The following is a 23,067-nucleotide window of genomic DNA, read 5'->3' on the forward strand; positions in this document are numbered from 1 at the left end:
ATCCCTAAAAGGAAACCCAGGCAGGGGCTCCGACGGGTCATCTGCACACCCACGTTCACCACAGCCTCCTTCACAACGGCCCGCAGGTGGGAGCGACCCGGGGCCATGCACGGGCGAGTGAGCGAACAAAACGAGGTCCATGTGCACAAGGGAGTACCATGGGGTCTGAGAGAGGAAGGGGAGTCCGGCACACGGCACCACACGGAGGAACCTGGAGGACACTGTGCTCAGTGAAAGAAGCCGGTCACAGAAGGAAACAGATACAGCAAGACTCCACGCATCGGAGGTCCCCACTTCCCGCCAGGCCTCGCTGCGCACCGCAGGACCTGTTTTATTGTTGTTGTTTTTTGTTGTTGTTGTTTTTATAGTTTTTGCTGTTGTTTAATATATTTTTATTGATTTCAGAGAGGAAGGAAGAGGGGGAGAGAAATAGAAACATCAGTGATGAGAGAGAATCATGGATCGGCTGCCTCCTGCACGCCTCCTACTGGAGATCGAACCCACACCTGGGCATGTGCCCTGACCAGGAATTGAACCGTGACCTCCTGGTTCCTAGGTCGATGCTCAACCCCTGAGCCACACCGGCTGGGCAGGATCTGTTTTGCATTAAATTTGGATCTTGATTCCTCCTACTAGACTGGACTCCTCTGAGCAGGGAGAGCAGGGATGGGACTCACTGGGCTCTTAATCCCAGGAGAGGGGTCCCCCACACAGCAGGGGTCTTGGATGGCTCCCAAAAGGAGTGGTGGGCTGGGCCCACTCACCATGCAGACCCAGGCAGTCAAACAGCGCCATCCACCGTGGGCACACCCGCCAGCCCCCCGGGGACCACAGGTGTGTGGGCCTGCCTCCCCCTGAACGGAGGAGGAGATGAGGATGCTGCCTGCCTGGGTCGGGACCGCCAGGACTCACCATGTTCATGACGGTGAGGATGAACCTCTGTGCGGCCTCGGCCCCGTGGTACTGCACCATGTCCGCGTCGGCCACCACCAGGGTCTCCACCGTGTGCTCATTGGTGAGTCGGATGGCGCTCCTCCGCTCCCGCCAGTCCGGCGACGGCCCGCCCTTACTTGGCTTCTTCTTTTCTAGAAAACAAGGAAGGCGTGAGTGCAGTCCTCGGCAGCGGCGCGATTCCCAACCCCGTGCACAGAGCAGGCCTCCACGGAGCCTCCCTGCGAGAAGGGACAGTCTCCACCGGCCAGTGGAGGGGTCCGCACAGTCCCCGGGGAGCCGGAGCCCGCGCACAGGGGTGGGATGGGGCCGAAGCGAGATCAGTGATGCGGATCTAGCCAGGCTTTCTTTTCACTAAATATGTTTTTATTGATTTTTATTGATTTCAGAGAGGAAGAGAGAGAGAAACAGCAGTGATGAGAGAGAATCATCGATGGGCTGCCTCCTGCACGCCCCCTTCTGGGGATCGAGCTCACAACCCAGTCACGTGCCCTGACCAGGAATCGAACTGGTAACCTCCTGGTTCCTAGGTGGATGCTCAACCACTGAGCCATGCAGGCCAGGCCTGAGATCATTTGACAGCTGTCCCCTGCCCGGAAACAGTGTGTTCCTGTGTCACGTCCAGGTCGCCTGCCTTCGCTCAACAGCAGAGACGGACTTGGCTAGGTCATCAGCTACACGGCCTGGATTAGTCGAAGCTGAGCCACACCGGCCGGGCTCCAGGTGATGGGTGAGAGTTTGCGCACACACACAGACTTACATAACACGCTCAGGCCCTCCCAAATTCTTTTCTGATCATTTTTTCTTCTTTAGCCAAAGCAAAGGGTCGGTTTGTAGAAAAACACCCTTTTTTTTTTGTGCCTGGAAACGGTGGCTCCGCGTGTTGGGAAGCGCTCCCAGCCGGGGGAACTTTCCGGCAGCTGCAGAAACCCAGCATCCTTGAAAGAGAATGGCCCTCTCTTTTCTTTTTCTTTTTTTCAAAAAGGAAAAAAAAAAAAAAATAAGTGTTGCTCTCCAAGGATGAATGCTTTAAATAACTTTGCCCAAGGCCAAGTCGTTTTCATAAAAGGCATCTTTTGCATGTAAATTCCTTACACAAAAAAAAGGTGAAAAATAAGAGTTTTGTGATTGGATTTTTTGTGTGTGTGTTGTTGTTTTTTGGGGTGTTTTTCTTTTTTCTTTTCTTTTTCTTTTTTCTTTTTTTGTCTAGTTAAGATCCCAAATAAAGAACTGATCAATCCTGAAGTCCAAAATCAGTGCTTGCAACCAATGATTCTCTCTCAGCATTGATGTTTCTATCTCACTCTCTTTCTCCCTTCCTCTCTGAAATCAATGAAAATATTTTTAAAAAATCAGCACTTGCACTAGGCAGGAGGTATGACCCCTACCCCGCTCTTGGGACTAGCAGGACCAGGGGCAGAAAAGCCGAGCTGGCCCCTCCTGACCTTCCCACCCATGGTCATGGCCACAGAGGCACCAAGCAGCCAGGCCCTGCTGCCTGGGGGGAGGGGGCGAGGTAGCCATTCAGCCAGCAAATACTGACTGAGAACCACCGTGTGGGAGGCACTGCCACAGCGCAGGGGACATCTGGAACAGGGCTGGGAACCTTTGTTCTGCCAAGAGCCTTTTGAATGCTTATAACGTCATTTGTGGGCCATACAAAACGATCCCCTGAAAAATGAGCCTGCTAGCCTAGCCGGTGTGGCTCAATGGCTGGGCGTCGACCTGTGAACCAGGAGGTCACGGTTCGAATCCCGGTCAGGGCACCTGCCCGGGTTGCAGAGGCTCGATCCCCAGTAGGGGGCGTGCAGGAGGCAGCCGATCCATGATTCTCTCTCATCGTTGATGTTTCTATCTCTCCGTCTTCCTTCCTCTCTGAAATCAATTAAAAAATATATTTTAAAAAAATTAGCCTGCTCTATATAGTCCAACATTTAATGAAGTCACCCCGAAGGCCTTGGCAGGGCCTGACCAAGTCATTTCTCGGGGCCTTATATGGCCTGCAGGCTGGAAGTAACCCACCCCTGCCCCACTGTGAGCAGGCTCTGGTTCCGCCCATGTCCTAGGTCGGCAGGTGGCTGATCTGCTCCTCCCACCTCCACCTCAGACCCATGGGAGAGATTTCTGAGCAACTGAGGTGGCAACAGGGCAGATCGAAGGAGAGATCCTCAATTTCATTTCAGTAAAGCAAGAGAGACTCGGCTGAAGGGAAAATAAATTTTCAGGGGGGAAAAAAACACCCCCTAAACTTAACCGCACGTGAAGCCCAAGTTTTAGGAACAAGTCGAGCTAGTTATAGGCAGCCCGCTGTTCCGTGGTTTGCACGCCTCTGTCCGTTCAAGCACAAGGTAGGCTGCGTCTGCGTGTTCCATCGGGGCTCAAAACCCTTCCTTTTTTGGTGCGCACAACAACGTTCCAGGGATAAAAGCATTTCGGAAAAACAGGCTGATGGATCTGCCAGACGCAAGCAACATGGTTTTTGACTCCCGGTTACATGTTGCTTGTTACCAGAACCTTCTCTCGTGGGAGTTCGCAGTTTATAGCAAGTCACAGAGGCATTCGGCTTCTCTTTAGCGGAGATCGGCCGGTCTTGCTGACTCTCATGTTCTTCGTGGCTTTGACCAACGGGGAGTCACAAAAGATTTGGCAAGTTGCTCTGCGCGGATGGAAATCTTCCCCCGAGAATCCTTTAGCTATAAATGTGCAGCATTTGTTTTCAAATAGATAATGCAGTTTTACTTAAGTTAGAATAAGTCTTTAGGAGGAGAGGAGTTTAAGTTTGTTCTGTGACAAATAATGTTCCCGTTTTGGAACTGAAAGTAGAAGGCAATATGTGAATGTTTAAGCGATAGATAACTTCTATACCAGTGGTCAGCAAACTCATTAGTCCACAGAGCCAAATATCAACAGTACAACAATTGAAATTTCTTTTGAGAGCCAAATTTTTTAAACTTAAACTTCTTCTAACGCCACTTCTTCAAAATAGACTCGCCCAGGCTGTGGTATTTTGTGGAAGAGCCACACTCAAGGGGCCAAAGAGCCGCATGTGGCTTGCGAGCTGCGGTGTGCCACTGTTCTATACTAATAAAAGGGTAATATGCAAATTGGTCATGACGCCCTCACAGTAACAACTGAACAGCAGGCCAGCGGAGGGAGGGGGGGGGGGGGGGGGCATGCAGGTGGGGATGACCAGGCCAGCAGGGAGGAAGTTAGGGGCGATCAGGCTCACATGCAGAGGTGGTTAGGGGTGATCAGGCTGGCAGGAGGGCAGTTAGGGGCGATCAGGCAGGCAGGCAAGTGAGCAGTTAGGAGCCAGCGGTCCCGGATTGTGAGAGGGATGTCCAACTGCCGGTTTCAGCCTGATCCCTGTGATCGGGCCGAAACCAGCAGTTGGACATCCTCTGAGGGGTCCCGGATTGGAGAGGGTGCAGGCTGGGCTGAGGGGACTCCCCTCCCCCGTGCACAAATTTCGTGCACTGGGCCTCTAGTATGTATATAAAATACTGCAAGGAGCCCAGCCGCCATGGCTCAGTGGTTGAGCGGCAACCTATGAACCAGGAGGTCACAGTTCCATTGCTGGTCAGGGCACATGCCCAGGTTGTGGGCTCCATCCCCAGTAGGGGGCATGCAGGACGCAGCCGATCAACGATTCTCTCTCATCATTGATGTTTCTCTCTCTCTCCCTCTCCCTTTCTCTCTGAGATCAATAAAAATATATTTTTTAAAAAATAAATATTTAAAAAAGAACACCTGTGCTATTTCTCTGCGGACGTTCAAGTGCCAAACCTCCGTCTTCATTATGGGAAGGGCACCAAGGAGGGGAATGGAGGGAGGTTTGGGGGCAGGCACTCCCTGGCGGGTATGAAAGGCGGACGCTCACATCACTAGAACAGCCAAGACCACTGAGAAAAGTCCATCAATACAGAAAAGGGCAGTTTTTCAAACTCAGAGCCAAGCCGACCAGGCCCCTGACAGAAATTAATTGAGGGCCTCGGCCCCCATGCGGCCCGAAACACTCAACACTGAAAACGTGATTAACTGCTGCCCCAAAGGGAACCAACCAGCCGTCCAGATGTGACTCAGAGGACCCCCTGCCCCCAGGACAGACCAGGCGTGACGCCCAAACGTGACGCCCAGACGCTCGGCCGGCCCCTGCCCACGGTCAGCCCCGCGCAGGGCAAGGTGCCCCCGAGTCAAAGCCAGGAGGTCCCCGACAGGCGCGGGGAGTCAGAAGACTCCACAGAGGACGTGGAAAAGCAGCAGCCGGCTTGGGCGGGGGTGCCCTAGGGTTTATCATCCGGGAGAAAGTGGTACTTCTTCAAATATCGACACCAAGAACCCTTGTGATGGCCGTGAGGGCCAGGAGGCCAAGTCCAGGCTCCATAGGGGTCCTGAGCTCTGGCCTCTGAGTTCTGTCTCTAAATAATGCCTGTCTCGCCCGGCCAATGTCGCTCAATGGTTGAGCGTCGACCTATGAACCAGGAGGTCAGGGTTTGATTCCCGGTCAGGGCACATGCCCGGGTTATGGGCTCGATCTCCAACGTGGGGCGTGCAGGAGGCAGCTGATCGATGATTCTCTCTCATCATGGATGTTTCTCTCTCTTTCTCTCCCTTGCTCTCTGACATCGATAAAAATATCTTTTAAAATAATAATAATAAATAAATAAATAACGCCGTCTCCTTGGAGAGAAGCCAAGCCCCATTTCGCCTCCCCCACCCCTGAGTGTCCCTGAGCATGGGTGTGGCATCGATGCCCACGGCAGGTACACATGGGGTCTCCCTGTGTCCCCACCTGGGGGGCTATGGCCCTTCCCGGCAGGTTCCCACCACGAAGGCAGCTCCAATCCCTGCCGACCACCAGCCACGCCTGATATTTTCTGCCCCCTTGGGCGGGCTTTATGGGGCTTTGCCCCTACGGTGCACCGTCCAGCTCTGTCCCAACCCCGAGACACGGTGCAGGATCCGTGACTTGCTAATGGCCTGAGAAAGGTCTGGGCTGCAGGCAGAGGGTGCAACCCTATCCCCGTGGTGGCGAGCGAATTCCCCGTCTGGTCCTGCAGGAGACATCGCCCGCCGCCCTGGAGGGGGGCCCTGCGGAGCAGAGCCCTGCCTTCGTGGCTGGAGGACGCCCAAGAACACTGGGCAGCAGATGTCCTGACGAGCCTTTTTTTTTTTCTGGGCTTTTCCATGAGAAATGAGTGGACTGAGAAAGCCAGACCGTTTGCGGTGGAGAAAAAAAAAAAAAGGAAACCCGAAAGGCATTGCTTAGAAAGAGCAAACAGTCGCTGCAAACGGGGTGTCTGCTCCCTTCCCCTCCTCCGCGTGTCGGACACTCTGGCCCGAGTCCTCCTGCTGGGAGGGAGGCCGGGCAGGCTCCCGAGCCCAGGCCCACATTCCCTCCAGCTCTCCCCCTCGGAGGGAGCGGGAAGGGGGACGCTGCTGATTCAAAAATCAGACACTTCTGCGGGAGTTGGCAGGGGCCGCGCACTCCACCCCCACCGGCCCTGGAACACGAAGTCAGCGCCTCGGCCACCCGGCGGCCTGGGGCCTGGCCCGTGCCTTCTGGGGACCACGATTCCTCTTCCTCCTCCCGCCTCAGGGCGGGCCCGGCTGCCAGGAGCTTCCTCCAGCCACCTGGCTGGTCCCGGCCAGCATGCACTTTAAATAATCAACTGCATTCTGGACCGGTCTGCCCGCAGCTCCGAGACAGATTTTCCTATGGAAGCTGGAGGCTGGCTCTGCTTCGAGTTATTCAAGTGGGGCGGGGGGGGGGGGGGGGGGGGGGGGGACTGTTGCATAACAGCCCAGGAGAGGACTGGGAAAAGATAACACGCTTAGCGTCCAATTCCTCTGCTTGGGGGAACGGCAGTGGGAAAGGCAGTCACACACACACACACACACACACACACACACACACACACACACAGCGGCTGGGTGTGCTTTTTCCTTTCCGTCTCCACGCTTGAGTTTTCAATTTTCTTTCTCAATCAAGTCATGGGAATATTCCGGAAGAGGGCCAGGGTGCTTGCCCTAGACTGACTTTTCTGTGTTCTCACGGAGAATACGTCCAAAAGACAACGGAAAGGGGAAAGACACAGAATTACGACAGAGAGGCTGCGATCACTCAGGCTTATGGAGGAAACATCATTATAAAATATGTGCCATAGGAGCCCGGCCGGCGTGGCTCAGGGGTTGAGCATCAACCTAGGAACCAGGAGGCCACGGTTCGATTCCCGGCCAGGGCACATGCCCGGGTTGTGGGCTCCATCCTCAGGGGGCGGTGTGCAGGAGGCAGCCGATCCATGATTCTCTCTCATCATTGATGTTTTTCTCTCTCTCTCTCCCTCTCCCTTCCTCTCTGAAATCAATAAAAACACTTTTTTAAAAAAAAACAAAACAACAACTGCCAAGAAGCCCGGTCTGGCCAAGCCTTCCCTGAGCTCCAGCCTCAGTTCCGTGAGCCCGTGGCAGCGATGTCATCAGTGTTGAAGCCAGTTTGATCTCTCTCATTTCCAACCAAATGAATCTTAATGGATACAAAGCACAAGCCCCAACCGATCATTTACTACAGAGCATACACACACACACACACACACACACACACGCACGCACACACTCACTCACACATGCAAATTCTTGCATAAATTGGCAATATACAATCTCTGAGTAGTCACAGTATTTTCTAAACACTGACTACAATAACTTGTTAATGCTATAAATGGACCAGACAATATTACAAAATAACTGCAATTACTTAAAAAGAACAATAAGGCCCTAACTGGTTTGGCTCAGTGGATAGAGCGTCAGCCTTTGGACTGAAGGGTCCCAGGTTCGATTCCGGTCAAGGGCATGTACCTTGGTTGTGGGCACATCCCCAGTAGGAGGTGTGCAAGAGGCAGCTGATCGATGTTTCTCTCTCATCGATGTTTCTAACTCTCTATCCCTCTCCCTTCCTCTCTGTAAAAAAATCAATATAATATGTTTTTTTAAAAAAACAATCAGAACAGAACTTAGATGGCAAAGAACCATGATGCCTTCCTTTGAGGTTACCTTTGTCAGACGTGTTCTAAACATGTAGGAGTCCTGGAGAGAGAGAGAGAGAGAGAGAGAAGAGAGAGAGAGAAAGAAAGAAAGAATTAATCCTTGCCAGAGGATATTTTTCCCATTGATTTTTAGAAAGAGTGGAAGGGAAGGGGAAGAGACAGAGAGAGGGGGAAACATTGATGTGCGAGAGAAACATCGATGTGAGAGAGAGACATCGACTGGTTACCTCCCACACTTGGATTAAACCTGAAACCCAGGTATGTGCCCTTAACCGGGAATCGAACCTGCGACCCTTTGGTGCGCAGGCCGACGCTCTGATCGCTGAGACACACTGGCCAGGGCAGGAGTCCTATGGTGACAGTGCCTCGTGGCAAAAAGTCGTTTTATTAGTTGAGTCTCTGGCTCTACCATGACATGTCCCATCTACCAGGGTGGAGCAAGAAGAGACGAAATTCAGATGCTCGCTAGAGACTATGAGAGGTGAAGACTCTACACCAGATCTGAAAGGAGACAGGAAAATAACCGCAGAAGACAGACAAAAAATTTTAAACTAAAAATAACCACGTAAAAAAAAAAAAAAAAAAAAAAAACACTGAAAAACATTTCAAAAGATCCCAAGTCCCATTTTAGTTGTTGAGAATGGCCAAAAAACCTTCAGAAACGCACACTCTCACCCAAAGGCGGGGAAAGGGCTCACACAGATTCCACAGTCTCATGCCAAGTCCCTTCCAAACTGGAGTGATATTTTATGAATCGGTTTATAAGGCCCTAAAAACAAGGAGCTATAACCGAAATAGGATCAGCCCGTCTCCTCTCTGGGAGCCCCAAAGACTGAGAAAATGCAAGCTCAGCCCGGCCGTCGTGGCTCAGTGGCTGAGTGTCGACCTAGGAACCAGGAGGTCAGGGTTCAATTCCCGGTCAGGGCACAGGCCCAGGTTGTGGGCTCGATCCCCAGTAGGGGGCGTGCAGGAGGCAGCCGATCCATGATTCTCTCTCATCGTTAATGTTTCTCTCTCCCTCTCCCTCTCCCTCTCTGAAATTAGTAAAAATATCTTTAAAAAATAAATAAACTAAGAAATGCAAGCTCAGTGGTTCCCTCTAGCTGGCCTTGACTGCGTTAGTCCCTCTGTGCCCCTGGAGAGCATGGCGGCTTACCTACCCCTACTCACAGCTCACCCCAGTGTTTCCTGGAGCAGGAAGACTTCTGACCCCCTCACCTGCATGAGCCAGCTGGCCACCCCTAAGCCATGTCCCCGGCTGGGGCAACACAACCTTAAGGACGAGGCCCAGGGACCTCCCTGGCCACCACGTTCAGCCACGAAGACCCCATTCCCGTGGGAAAAGCTGGGTCCCTCCGATTCACCTTTCCCGGAAACTCCAACAATGCCAGTCTCGGGCGTCTCAGTAATCAATCAATGTTCCCTGTTGCTGAACTCACAACGTGCGGTGCTGATTATAAGCCTATTAATAGCGGCCATTGTCCTTCTCAACGGAGCAGCCAAGTTCACGGAGACCCTCATGCAAAGGAAGGACCCCAGAGCAAAACATACACCTTTCTCCCTGGTCTGTGTCCCCCCACCCCCACCCCCGGCACCCCCCCCCCCTCCCCCGCCGGGGAAGGGCCTCAAATATGCCCGCCTCTCCCGCACACAGGGGAGCCCCGGGAGGTGCGATGTGGGGGAGGTTAGTTCCTAAGCCGCCTCAGTAATTGCTGCCTGCACTTTTGCATGACTGCTCTTGTTTTGACTTGGTTTCCAGCACATCCTCCCCGCCCTGCTTTTGTGAATAGTTTCATTTCCTTTGTTGGAGGCTAAACAGTCCTTCCAAAGGATGCCTCCACTCTAACCCCAGGGACAGAAATGCAAACACAAGCGCTGTTTATCGTTTATCGTCTCGTCAGCGATCCTTGAGGTCACGCCCCTGCAGAGGAGGGCGGCGGGCCACGGGCCGGGCATTCTGCGACATGGCCCACGCGCACCTAGACCAGCCGCAGACGGTGCGGGTTTGACGCGAGGAGGAGGGAGGTTTCCATACGCTTGCCCTAGCCTAGGACTTCGTGGTACTTGGTAGTTCCCAGTGACTTTACCCCGAGTCCAGCCTCCCTGCTTTTGTGAGGGTGTGGGAAGGAACAGAGCAAAACCCTAATGCTTGCTGGCGTCCTCTCTTCATCCACCACTCGGAGCTCCCCAGCATGGCAGGGCTGACCTTGACCCAGCGTGGTCACCTCCCGTGCCTCCTAGGCTAAGGGAGGGTCACCACCGGGCAGGGTCAGGATGGCTCGAAATAGCTGAGCAGAGCTGCAAGGCCCATCTATATATATAAAAGCCTAAGCAACCGGCCGACCAGCCAGTAGCTATGATGTGCACTGACCACCAACGGGCAGATGCTCAACGCAGGAGCTGCCGAGCTGTGGTCTCTTGGCAGCGGTGGTTCTCGGGTGATGCACCCAGAACCAGAGAGGAGGGAGCCCGATTCCACGGTGCATCACCTGAGAACCGCCTTCTCGCAATCCGGGACCCCTGAGGGGCTATCAGAGAGTTGGTTTCAGCCGATCCCAACAGGCCAGACTGAGGGACCCCACAGGTGCACGAATTCGTGCACCAGGCCTCTAGTTTCTAAATAACCAAGTCGCCCTAAAAGAGAGTCACAGGTCACGTGACTTGGCTGCATGGGGTGACACACCAGTGGGGGTGGGTCAGGGGATGTGCGACGGCGCCACATGGGAATCAGCCATTCAGTCTTCCAGACTCACCTGTGAGAACCTGGCAGAGCGGGCCGGGGGCCTGGGCCTCGGTGGAGGGGCTGGGTGCCAGGGACCATTTGCGCCTGACCAGGTGCTCTCGGCCGCCGAGCGGGCCCCGGGAACTGTTGAGGGGCTGCAGGAGCACCTGTTCCTGCCCCAGCTGGATGAGGCCGACCTGCCCGGGAAAAACACAACACACGGGATGTCGGTCACCTTCGTTCACGCTCGCCGGGACCCCAGCAGCCGGGGGACAGCAAGGCCACCTGACTGTGGCCTGGTTCCCACACCTGGGCTTTCTCCGAGCAGGAGGCCCAGCGTACGGAGCCCGAGGAGGAGCCTGTGTGTGCCTTGAGGCATCCCACCCGCAGTTGTGTTGGGGAGGGGGTCACAAGGTGTGTGGGGGGCGGGGTCCAGTGATATATGCGGCAGCACCCACTGTCCAGGTTTGCTTTCAAAGATGTATTTATTAATCAAAGCAAATGTGGAAAAAAACAAAAACACATATAACTTTTTAAAAGAGTTTTAGAGAAAAAGGAAGGGAAAGGGGGAGGGGGGACAAGGGGAGGGGAGGGGGGAGAGAGAGAGAGAGAGAGAGAGAGAGAGAGAGGTGAGAGCAAACATTGATTGGCTGCCTCCTACATGCTCCCTACTAGGGATCGAGCCCGCATGTGCCCTGAGTGGGAATCGAACCGGCAACCTTCCAGTGCACGGGATGACGAACAACCAATTGAGCCACACCAGCCAGGCCAAAATTGATTTTTAAAATAATTTTTAAAACCATCCCCAAAAGCCCACCTGAGGAGGAGACCCCAAAAGTGTTGGGAATGAATGACAATTCTGTCCTCAATGAGGAAATGGATCTCCCTCTGGGGATATTTAGAATTCAATAGAGAGGATGGAATGGGTCAGGCATGTACCCTTCACCAGAATCGAACCTGCGACCCTTCTGTCTACAGGCCGATGCCCTAGCCACTGAGCCATGCCAGCCAGGGCCGAGGGTTTGTTTTTTAACCAAACAAAGAACCTAAAAATGAAACTGAATAGGTTAGACTTCTAAGCACCGTGTGAAAGGTCAAAAAGTTGTTAATCACCAAATTTGTAAATGGGGCCCAATATTATTCAAAGCCCCCTAAATGCCAAGGGTTGCTGGATGATCAATGAAACAGACTTTGTAAATTGAATGAAAAATGTAAGAACTAGGATTTTTCATTAGTCGCTTTAATAGGATGAATATTAATTCACACACACATACACACACACACATACACACGATGTGCAGAACTGTTCCTGAACTTGGGACATGCTCCTTCTCCAGGATCCTTCCTTCTCTCTGCCCCATCCCTTTGTCTAAAAGCGATGACACCCTAAACCAGCGCTTCTCAAACCCCAAAGCCCCTGGACGTCTGGGTGGAACCCAGAACGTGCCCATCGGACAGGCCCCACGCGATACGGCCACGGCCACGGCCACTGCCACCCGGGACTGCACTCTGAGACACTCTGCCTCACGAAGCAGACCCCTCCACCTTCCCCAAGGACGCGTGGACGCCACGCCTCTTCGAAAGTAAATCGGATCGCCCCATATGATCGCCTACAACCTTCCGTCCTCAACACACAGGGGAGACCGTAGGGGACGGCTCGAAGCAGATGTCAAGGTCTCTAATTCATTAGAACGTCTGCCAAGAACAACTCGGGGATTTTACGGCCCAAATAAAACTCTTAGAGTGGCGGTGCGTGACCCGCAGGGGAGCACGGCCTGCGAGCCTCTCCCCTGAAGTTACCACTCGAGCGGGAGGTACTTTGGGGAGACCAAAGAGGCCGACGGAGGCAGAGGTGGGCCGCGGGGGACCCACAGGGCCCGCTGCCGCTGGTGTACAGAAGGCCTCGATGACCACAGGTAAAAACTCCAAGTGGAAGTCAAGTTGGCAGGTACGGCCCGGGCCATGGGATGGGTCCCGCCCCGAGGAGCGCTGCACTCCTTGGAGGAGACACTCAGCTTTGTCCTGGGCGAACCCGGACCGCCCTCCGAGGAACGGCCGGCATCTCCCTCTCTCCGAGGCTGGATGGGAGCCGACCAGAGCGGCCTGCGCTTGGCAGGTGGGTGACAGCGAGCCGGTCGCTGTCACATGCTGGCTGGCTGGTTGATTGATAACTGGGACGGCCTGGGATGGCCTGTGGGGCACGAGGAGAGACGTGTCTCCCAGGCCCTGGTGGCCAGCTCTCCCTCAATGACTGCTCAGGCTTCGCCCACTGCCTTCTCTCCGTGAGCAGCTAAGGGACTGGCTCCAAGATCACAGCCCCGACGGCCGGCCGTGCAGTCCCATTTCCTGAAGAACAAGAACGTGCCTTGGCCGGCGTGGCTCCGTGGGTGAGCGTCGACCCAGGAACCGGGAGGTCACGGTTCGATTCCCGGTCAGGGCACATGCCCGGGTTGCGGGCTCGATCCCCAATAGGGGGCGTGCAGGAGGCAGCCGATCCATGATTCTCTCTCATCATGGATGTTTCTATCTCTCTCCTCTCCCTCTCCCTTCCTCTCTGAAATCAATAAAAAAAAAAGAAGAAGAAGAAAAACAATAAGAACATGACTGCGCATCCGTGCGCAGAAGCGAGCGCAGGGAGAGGTTCACGGTGGCTCTGCGTGGCTCCCTCTGAGGTTCTGGCTGCAAAAACCTCTCCCGCTGGACACATCCGAGGCCGGCCAGCTGCAGCAGCTCAGCGTTCAGGAAATGAACTCCAAGAATGCGATCCGTCTGAGATGCCTCCAGTTCATCGTCCCGTCTCCAGCTCCGCTTTCTTTTTCACGACGTTGCCAGCGAAGCGAAAGTTCAAACGAGGGAATCTCATCCCGTGACCTGGGTGACGGTCACGGGCAGCCTGACGCCCCGGAGCGGTGGCGGGTGTACAAGGTCACTTCAAGGCCATGGGGACGTCTCTGCAGAGACAGCTTAGCATTCTCTGGTCCAAGTTCTTGCCTTTGTGTCCCTCCGTCCTTCCAAATTCCAACTGTCCTCTGCCGTCTTCTTACGTTCCTTAACCGCCTCTCAGCTATTTCTTTTCACAGAGCTTTGCGTTTTCCAAGAATGTTTCCGCTGCCCCCGGATAATAATATTCATCGGTGAGTCACTCAGGACGAGGCACCTTCCCGACACCTGTACCAATGTAACGGCGTGCGACCGTGCAGTTTGGTCTACTCGCTCCCTTCCAAGTGGTCCCCACACCATAGAATTTTTGCCAAGACGAATTCCTGCTGCTGCTCTATGTGGCCACGTGGTGTTGCGTGAAAAAGCAGGCAATTTTATAAGCAATCAGGAGTCGGGTAACTCTTTGTTTGTTGTTATTAATCCTCACCCAAGGATATTTTCCCACTGATTTTTTTTTTTTTAGAGAGAGAGAGACTGGAAGGGAGGGGGCGAGATGGGGAGAGAGAGAAACATCGACGTGAGAGAGACACGTCGATTGGTTGCCTCCCGCGCGTGTCCCGACCAGAGCCAGGGATCGAGCCTGCAACCAAGGTACGTGCCCTTGACCGGAATCGAACCCGGGACCCTTCAGTCTGCAGGCCGACGCTCTATCCACTGAGCCACACCCGCTAGGGCAGTGGTCGGCAAACTCATTAGTCAACAGAGCCAAATATCAACAGTACAACGATTGAAATTTCTTTTGAGAGCCACATTTTTTAAACTTAAACTTCTTCTAACGCCATTTCTTCAACATAGACTCGCCCAGGCCATGGTGTTTTGTGGAAGAGCCACACTCAAGGGGCCCAAGAGCCGCATGTGGCTCGCGAGCCGCGGTTTGCCGACCACGGCGCTAGGGCACGGGCCCAGCTTCTTACCCTCCCGCAGCCCAGAGCTCCTGAGGGTCCGGGCTGGTCCCAACATCTCACGCACAGCCCGGCCCGGGCAGCCCAGCCTCGGCCAGGAAGGGGTGGCCGGAGCCCGACGCCTGGACTCCCCCGTTTGTCAGCGTTCACCCGAAGCCGCGGGTCACTGCTCGGCTGCCCGACCCCGCAGGCAGGGCCTCCCGTCCTCCGGCTGCGTGTCCTCACAGGCAGGGGTGGCAGTCACCCCCCCTTTCCACCAGCGGCACGGACGCTCATTCCAACCTTGGAGTTCCGTCTCCACTGCCAATCCCGGGGAAGCTGAACCGGGTCCCCGCCGCGTTGGCATCCCGCGATCCGGTCCTCTTCACGGGCGGCGGCGGCGGGGCCAAACTGACGTCAGCTATGTGGGGCAGGATATACCTTCCTCCCCGGCGCGGACGTCATGGCTTTGAAATGACACGGCTACGGACACGCTTCCAAAGCCTGACGCCACCTCCGAGGACTCTGGGAAATGTAAATACAGCGGAGCCGCATAAACAGAACACAGCGAATGCTGGAGCCCGTGGGCTCTGCAGCTCCAGGCAGCGCACACAGCCTGCCCAGCCTTCCGACGTGAGGCTCAGGGAGAGGAGACGCCGCAGGCCACACCTGTGCCCACTGGGAGCACGGGGACAGGGGGGCAGGTTTACTCTTCAGGCCCCTACACAATGAAGGGAGGATCTATTCTCACTGTACCCCTCCTTCCAATGTCTCTGGAGCCCTAGCCAGTTTGCTCAATGGGTAGAGCGTCGGGCCATGGACTGAAGGGTCCCGGGCTCGATTCCGGTCAAGGGCAGGTACCTCAGTTGCAGGCTCGATCCCCAGGCCTGGTCGGGGCACATGCAGGAGGCAACCGGTCAATGTGTCTCTCTCACATCGATGTTTCTCTCTCGCGCTCTCTCTCTCTCTCTCTCTCTCTCGGTCTCTCCCCTCCCTTCCACTCTCTCTAAGAATCAATGGAAAAATATCCTTGGGGGGGAGGATTAACAAAACAACAACAAACCGTCCCAGGAGACAGACAGCATGGAGTCCACACAGCAGGAGCAGGGCTGTGTCTCCGCCCCTGCTCCCTGAGCCACTGTGGGGACGTTAGGTGTGGCAGGATTTCCTTGATACGCAACATGGTTCAATAAAGTTTTATTGAATGTCCATTTGTTTATTTACCCTCTGTGGCTGCTTTCTTGCTAAAAGGGTCCCCCCAATCCCTAAAATAGTTCCTGTTCAGCCTTTTACAGGTTGAGTGGGCCACCCCTGCCCTACCTCCAGTTCTACGGCCACCAGAATTTATCTCCGTGGCATTGCCGGTCCCCCACGCCTTGGAGCCACGCCTGTCCTCACACATGCCACGCACACACGCGCACACGCCAGCTCTCCACCTCCCAGTGCTTCCACCGCGGTCAAGGGGGACTCTCAGGTGCCCTCCCCCCTGAACTGTCTCAAGCACGGAGCGCCATGCAAACCTGGTCAGCCTACTCCCCGCTTCTTTCTCTTCTCCGCGCGTTCCCGACCACCTTGTAAACCAAGTCCTCAGGCTGTCTGTCCCCTCCAAGTCCCCAGGCCGTCTGTCCTGCCTGCCTCCGGCCAGAGTGCACTTAAGGAAGGAGGGCCCAGCATCCAGCTCCCAGGGCCGGGAGGAACAGGGCAGACTAAACAACAGAAGCGACGGCTTGGGCAGGAATTTAGAATCTCTAGTCTACGAGGTCCACCCGCCGCTGGCAGGGCCCAGCTCAGCCTGTTGGCCCTGTTCCTTTATCTAAAGCACAGCGCCCTCACATGGCGCCGGAGGGAAGGGCAGCCCCGAAAGCCTGGAGGACTGACATGAACTCTCATGGCTCAGATGCCATCTGCAGAGGGCCCAGCGCTCGCTCGCTCGCTCGCTCGCTCGCTCGGTGGGGATTTAAACCGATGCGATCCAGATTTCCACCCCCGGCTCCTCCGCAGAGAGCTAGCTACTCGCTGGAAACTTTACACCGAGAAGTCTAAACTCTGACCTCTACAGAAACTCACTAAACCGCAGCAAATGGGATTCAGATGTTTCCATGTACAGTACAGGGATGTGACCTAGACTTTAAACACTTTGGCAACAACAGCCAAAATGATGTGGGCCTTCCAGTCCCTCCCAGAACGTGATCCGGCCTTGACCCCGGTCCTACCGCGATCGGGGCCTTTCTCGCTCCGACTTAACCCTCCTCGCCCACAGCCCACGTTCTCTGCCCCCGCCGCCTATGGCCCGTTTTCCTGGTTTCACCAAAGAAATCGATTTCTCCTGGCTGAGTGAAAGGAGATCACATTCCGAGCAGGACACAGAAACGTCCGGACTGGGGCGCTGGCGAGTGCCAGGCCTAGGACATTTCCCCGGGGGTCCCCTCCATCGCTCAGAAGAAAACAGAATTTTCCTAGGAACCTGGACCCCAGGCCGTCTGGCTTTGTTGCGGCGTGAGGAAGGGCGAAGGAATTCTAGAAGCTGCAGCCAGATAAGCTCGAGGTGGGGCAAGCAGTTCCTTGTGCCTGGGAAGGGCAGACACACAGCGATGTCAGAAACTGGTTCCCCGCCCGGAGGTGGTTGAGCATCACCCTGTGAACTGTTCGATTCCCGGTCAGGGCTCAGGCCCGGCTTTATGGGCTCGATCCCCAGCAGGGGGCGTGCAGGAGGCAGGCGATGGATGATTCTCTCTCATCATTGATGTTTCTCTCTCTCTCTCTTCCCCCTCTCCCTTCCTCTCTGAACTCCATAAAAATATATTTAAAAAAATAAGTAGATAAAAACAAGAAACTGCTTCGCAGACAGCCAGGCATGGCAGTAGACAGAGAAGCAGCTGTGTGGCTCAGGCCCTGCGCCTCTGCCAGGCTTGCTGGGGGCAGCCTGCGCTCCTCGGGCCCGAGGAGGAGCTGGGAAGCACCTGGCCGGGCGGAGTGACCACTGGGGGTCCAGGCAGGTGCACGGACCACGGGTGCCTGCATGGCAGGGGGCAGGGTCTTAGGACAGAGGAAGAGCTATGGCCACAGCTGGGGACTTTTGGAGACAGGGAGAACCTTCTATCCAAGGTCAGCACTCCTCGGGCCTGGCTCAGGGTGGGTGCCCCACAATCGCCTACTTGTCCTCTCCCTCCTGGTTCACAACTAATCAGAGTGGGTTAGTGGCCTGGGAGGGGGAGCCCCCCAAACTCCCTTTTCCATGGACAGAGGTCTCAAAGGACAGAAGGGAGGGGAATGAATGCCCACCACCCCATCCCCACAGCCAAGAAGAGGGGAGACGAACGCCAACAGGTGTTCCCCATGAAGTGCACACGCTCTACACCTGGGCCAAGAGAGGGGGGAGAGAGAGAGTGCGCCTCTCTGTCTGGGGGGCCTGACGGGCTGAGACATATCCCCCTCTGTCTGCGGTAGAGCAGCCCCTGGAGGCTTAAGCTCCCACCAAGGCACCCCAGCCGAAGCCCAGCCCTCCTGGGGGACCACCCCCTGCGCCGCGACAGACTGAGGGGCAGACCCGGAGGAGGGGGCGCGGGCAGTACCAGGCCGCCTGCGGCGCCGCAGGTGCTGATGGAGACCAGGGAGCCGGGGTGGCCCAGCACGCGGCCGGAGTAGAAGCACAGCTCGGCGGGGCGTCCCCGGCGCCAGGCCTCGCCGGCCTCCTCCACCTCGAAGCCGCCGGACAGGAAGCGCAGGTCGCGGCGCAGCTGCAGGTACAGGTCGCGCCCGAAGGCCGGCAGGTGCAGCAGCAGCGCGCGCTCGCCGGGCGGGGGGCGGGGGACGGCTGGGGGTGCGCGGGGGCGCCGCCGCCGTCGGGGCCCGGGGACCCCGGGCAGCAGCGGCGGCAGGTGCACGTCGTCCGGGCGCACCCGCCTCGGAAGCACCACTTCCACGTCGGCCGCCCCGTCGCCGACAGCTGAAGGGGAGAGAGGAGACGTGTCAGCGCGGCGGGGCCCACCCGCCCTCCTGCCGGCCCTCCCGCCCTCCCGCCGGCCCTCCCGCCGGCCGCCCGTCGCGCAAGGGTCCAGACAGCACCCGGACAGCGCGACCCCGAGCGGGCGCGCTCTGCCCGGCCCTCGCCTCGGCGCCTCCGTGCCCGCCAGCGCCTCCGCCCGGGCCCGACCACCCGCCGAAGGTCCCCCGTGCGGCCGCCCGGCTCGGAACCCCATCCTGCGGCTGCGGCTGCGGCCTGCGCCTCGTCGGCCAGGGCGCTGTCAGCCGATCGGCGCCCGAGCAGCGCTGCACGGGCGGGCGCGGGCCGCCTGGCTGCCTCGGGAGGGCAGAAGCAAGGGGGTCGCGAGAGGCACCGGCGAAGAAGGGCGGCGGGAGAGGGGGCGCTACCTGTGCCCGGGTCCAGTCCCCAAACCAGCAGCAGCAGCAAGGGCAGGGCGAGGGGAGGCAGCAGGGCGCCGTCACACATGGTACTGGGGAGGAGCAGCCCCCCGGATGGTCGCGGCAGAGCAGGAGCGCGCGAGGCGGCGGCGCCAGCCGGAGTGAAACCCTCCTCCTGCCTCTGGAAAAAGTAATTAGCGCTGCGGACAAACCCAACGTGGTAAACCCCAAGCCCCGCCCTCTCCTCGGAGAGCAGGAGGTGATTGGGCGCTTGCTTTCCCCTGCCCCGCCTCCCCCTCGCCTATTGGCTAGGACGGGTGAAAACCAGGGTGTGTTGTTAGGTTGTAAGCACTTTCTTACACGTGGTTTCTGGGCAGTGGCGGAGACCGGACGCCAGGTGGCGCGCGACCCCGGAGGACCCAGGAGGGGACACCTTGAGGGACCACCATGGGCAAGTCTCTAATCTTGAGAGTTTCTCCTCATGTTTAAAATCCCTGATCCTGCCGCCCCAGCTGCACAAGAAGACAGGCTGGAAATCGTCCTGGCCAACTGTGCCATCCCTAAAAGCGCATTCTCGCTGCATCTGGATGTTTGCCGCTGGGCACTTGCTTGCACACCTCTGTTTGCACCTGACTGCCGGCTACATCCAACATAGCAGAATTTATCCAGACCCTTCACACAACCTGCTGTCTTTATCCTCACAGAAGCCAGCGGAACAGGTATGGTCACACCCTCATACAGATGGAGAAGTGTCATGATGACCTTTTTGGTGCAGCTTTTGTTGGCCAAAGAGCCAGCTCAAAGGCCTGGTGGAGCAGCCAGGGGAACCATGACTTACGCCGCTGAAGTCAGCCTGAAGGAGTCACTGTCAACCTAACAGACGCAGGCAGACTAAAGCAGCAACTAGAGAGCAACTAGACTGTGCGAAACTAGAGAGCTGGGAAATATCAGACACTGGAGAGGACACTCTTGTGCCCATGGCTGGGAGTGAAAACTGGCGCAGCCACTATAAAGAATAACTGGGCAACCGGTAGTAAAATTTAAAATGCATGCACCCAGCAACTCTGTAATTCCCATCTGGTTACCTACCATGGAGAAACAATGGCACAAGGACAAGAATGGTCACCACAGCACACTATTCAGAGCAAAAAAAAAAAACCCTGCAAAAACCTGTATGTCCATCATCAGATACATGGCTAACAGAACACCAGGCATCAATAAACGAAAATGTAGTAATTTGGTGTTTATAATCACATGGAGAGACATCCAAGACTAGTTGACAAAACTTTTTTTTTTTTTAAATCAAGTTGCACCCAGCCACCGTGGCTCAGTGGTGGAGCATCGACCGATGAGGTCACAGTTCCATTCCCAGTCAGGGCACATGCCCCCGGTTGCAGGCTCGATCCCCAGTAGGGGGCGTGCAGGAGGTAGCCGATGGATGATGCTCTCTCATCATTGGTGTTTCTCTCTCTCCCTCTCCCTTCCTCTCTAAAGTCAATCCTATATAATAAAAGGCTAATATGCAAATTGTCCCCTTGACCAGGAGTTCAACCAGGAGTTCGACCAGGGGGTGGGGCTGGCTGGCCAACCACCCAAGGCCCCTCCCGCCAGCCGGCCTGGCCCAATTGGCCCCAATTGGGGCGGACCAGCTGGACCCCACCTGTGCACGAATTCGTGCACCGGGCCTCTAGTAAAAGCATATTTTCTAAAAAAATCACTATTTGCCATAATCTCATTTCATGTTTACACACACAAATAGCCTTGTCTTAATTTTTTGGAAGGGCAGGGCTTAAACCCATTTCACAGATGGAAGAGTCAGGGGTCAGGGGGAGATGAACACAAGGCACGCAAGCCCACCGAAGCCCTACAGGTGGCAGCAGAGGCCTGAGTGTGACATGCGGGCAGCTGGCCTTGGTTGGCTCTGGGTCAAAACAGCTCCTCCACACTGTGGAGTATCCACCTGCGTTTTGTGAACAACTCTCTTCTGGTGGGCGGAGAGCTTTCCCATCACGCTGCTGGAACAGACACCAGCAGGTCGGTCACGTGCCTCTCTTGGACACTTCATGCCCGACAGTCATGTTTGGGTGCCGGCAGCCATCACCATGCCTGTTACTATGGCTACTGAAAGCAGATGACCCCTGGGCAGTATTAAGAGGACTATGGGCTCTCAGCCCAAACTTGACCCTCGTTAGTCCCCCCTGACTTGGGCCTTTCTTGAGCTGGTGAGCTGGGGGCAGGCGCCTAGACCCTTGTGCATGCTCCATCCATGTGTGGGTGGGAGAAGACCCATGATCCTTCCAGAACCAACTGACTAGACATTGGCCAGGGAGGGGGGTGAGGGGAAGAGGGTGCAAGAGGGGATTCCCGTGACAAACTCTTTGAGACTAAATTCACTTGGTCCTTGAGCCACCCATCCCTCCCTCAGCAGCACCAGCATCTACTTTGGTGGAAACCAGTAGCCATGGCAACCCAGTGGCGAAGCCTATGTGGGCAGAGTCCCTCGTGAAAAGGAAACCATTGCCTTCCAGAACCCGCTGCCCAGCCATTGGCCAGGGCGGGAGGTGAGGAGAGAGGGTGTCAGAGGGGAATCCCGTGACAACCTCTTTGAGTCTAAATTCACTTGGTCCTTGAGCCATGGCCCACCCCTCCTCCTAGGAGCCCATGAGATGCCCCATACCCTCCAGCAGGGGGCGTCTGGCATCAGTCCCACCTTCCATCTACAGCCAGATGGGTGGGAAATGCAAGCACAGGCTTGCTCTCAGCTCCAAAGGCCTGGGTTCTTTTTCAATTTTTTTTTGGGGGGGGGGTAGCTTTTAAATTTTTCCCCCTGATTTATATTTCACTCTTTCCCTGTAGAGCCTGGAGCCCGGCCCAAAATGCAACTGCTTGGCCAGTATCCTCATCCCCAGGGTGCCTCCTGCCCACCTCTCCCTGTGGGGTCTGCACGCACCTCCCCACTTCCTGGGTCTGCCTCACGGTGAAGGGGTGCCCTAGCCACCCAGGCCATTCCTGCCTGACTCTGGGAATCGCCACTGTCTGGAAATTTCGGCTCACCCAACCAGGCCCTGGTAGCGATATTGCGGAACAAGTCCAAGTTACTAGCCCTGCTCCTTAAAACATTGATTTTAAAATAATTTTAATATTTATAATAGACCAGAGGCCCAGTGCACGGATTCGTGCACTGGTGGGGGGCATGGCCTGCGGGGATCGGCAGCTGTGGGAGAGCAGCTGTGGGAGAGCCTTGCGCTCCCTTTTTTCTAAATTAGCGCGACAAGGGCGAGAGTGGGAGGCATGAGCACAGAGCGGCATCCCAACAGCCAACTCCCCTCCCTCACAGACGACGGAGCAAAGCAATATATGTTCTGTCACTCAGCGGCACACCTGGCCCTGCTCAGCCAGATTCCTCCCCTCGCCGGTTCCCACAGTCCCTCCTTCTCTCCCTGTTCTTCTCTTTGCTCCAGGAAAGCAGCTGGTCTGATGAACGAGGCTCGGATTTAACATGAGGACGGGCAGAAGAAGGGAACTGACCCAGATCTATATTTGATTTTAGGAAATGCCGATGGTGATGGCTCAAACTGGTTGAGTGATTGATGTTTCTCTCTCTCCCTCTCCCTTCCTCTCTCTGAAATCAATAAATATGTATTTTTTTAAAAAAACTCAGTCATTGCAGCTCACAGTATTAACAAGCTGAAGGGATGGCCAAGGGACAGGAGGCGACGCCGGGGGCTGATGAATGTGTTGATCGCTGCGATCGCTTAGTGAGTGCGCCCGTGTCAGAACTTCCCCAGCAGTGCTCTTCAGACACGGGCCCGTGTCACCCAGTGCGTGTCAGCTAGCTCTCCCTGAAGCTGTGGCGAAGGCGGTGTTGAATTGAAAATGTGAATCACTTGACACTATGTTTATGTAATGAAAGCGCAAAACGACACTGTATTTCGAAGCAGAACGTGGACAAGGAAGACATACGTTGAACATATAGACTGCCTTCCCCTCTCCGGGAGTGGAAGGCGAGGGATTAAGAGGAAAATAATGGAAGAGAAGAAAAGAGGGTTCTGGGTGGCCCGTGAGGGTACCAGGCAGTGTGATCGGGTCTAAGTCCCACTAAAGACCCATCCTTGGGGGAGGGCGGGGAAGGAGTGCAAGAGAAAGCTGGAGGGAGGAAGGAGAGAAA

The 23,067-nt window shown here is 55.8% G+C and overlaps 1 protein-coding gene across 1 annotated transcript in view; it reads right to left on the bottom strand.

Moving 5' to 3' along the window:
- The window catches only part of ADAMTS17 (ADAM metallopeptidase with thrombospondin type 1 motif 17), an 87,960-nt gene extending 68,973 nt beyond the window's left edge, over positions 1 to 18,987 (bottom strand). Inside the window, exons 1-4 of the mRNA XM_054713343.1 lie at positions 18,909 to 18,987; positions 18,110 to 18,483; positions 10,748 to 10,913; positions 913 to 1,085 (exon numbers count right to left, since the gene is read on the bottom strand). Coding sequence (XP_054569318.1) covers positions 913 to 1,085; positions 10,748 to 10,913; positions 18,110 to 18,483; positions 18,909 to 18,987 — 792 coding nt within the window. The remainder of the gene's footprint in view (positions 1 to 912; positions 1,086 to 10,747; positions 10,914 to 18,109; positions 18,484 to 18,908) is intronic.
- Between the last annotated feature and the right edge of the window lie 4,080 nt (positions 18,988 to 23,067).

This window comes from Eptesicus fuscus, chromosome 25 (assembly GCF_027574615.1).
Source record: "Eptesicus fuscus isolate TK198812 chromosome 25, DD_ASM_mEF_20220401, whole genome shotgun sequence".
Taxonomy (NCBI): Eukaryota; Metazoa; Chordata; class Mammalia; order Chiroptera; family Vespertilionidae; genus Eptesicus; species Eptesicus fuscus.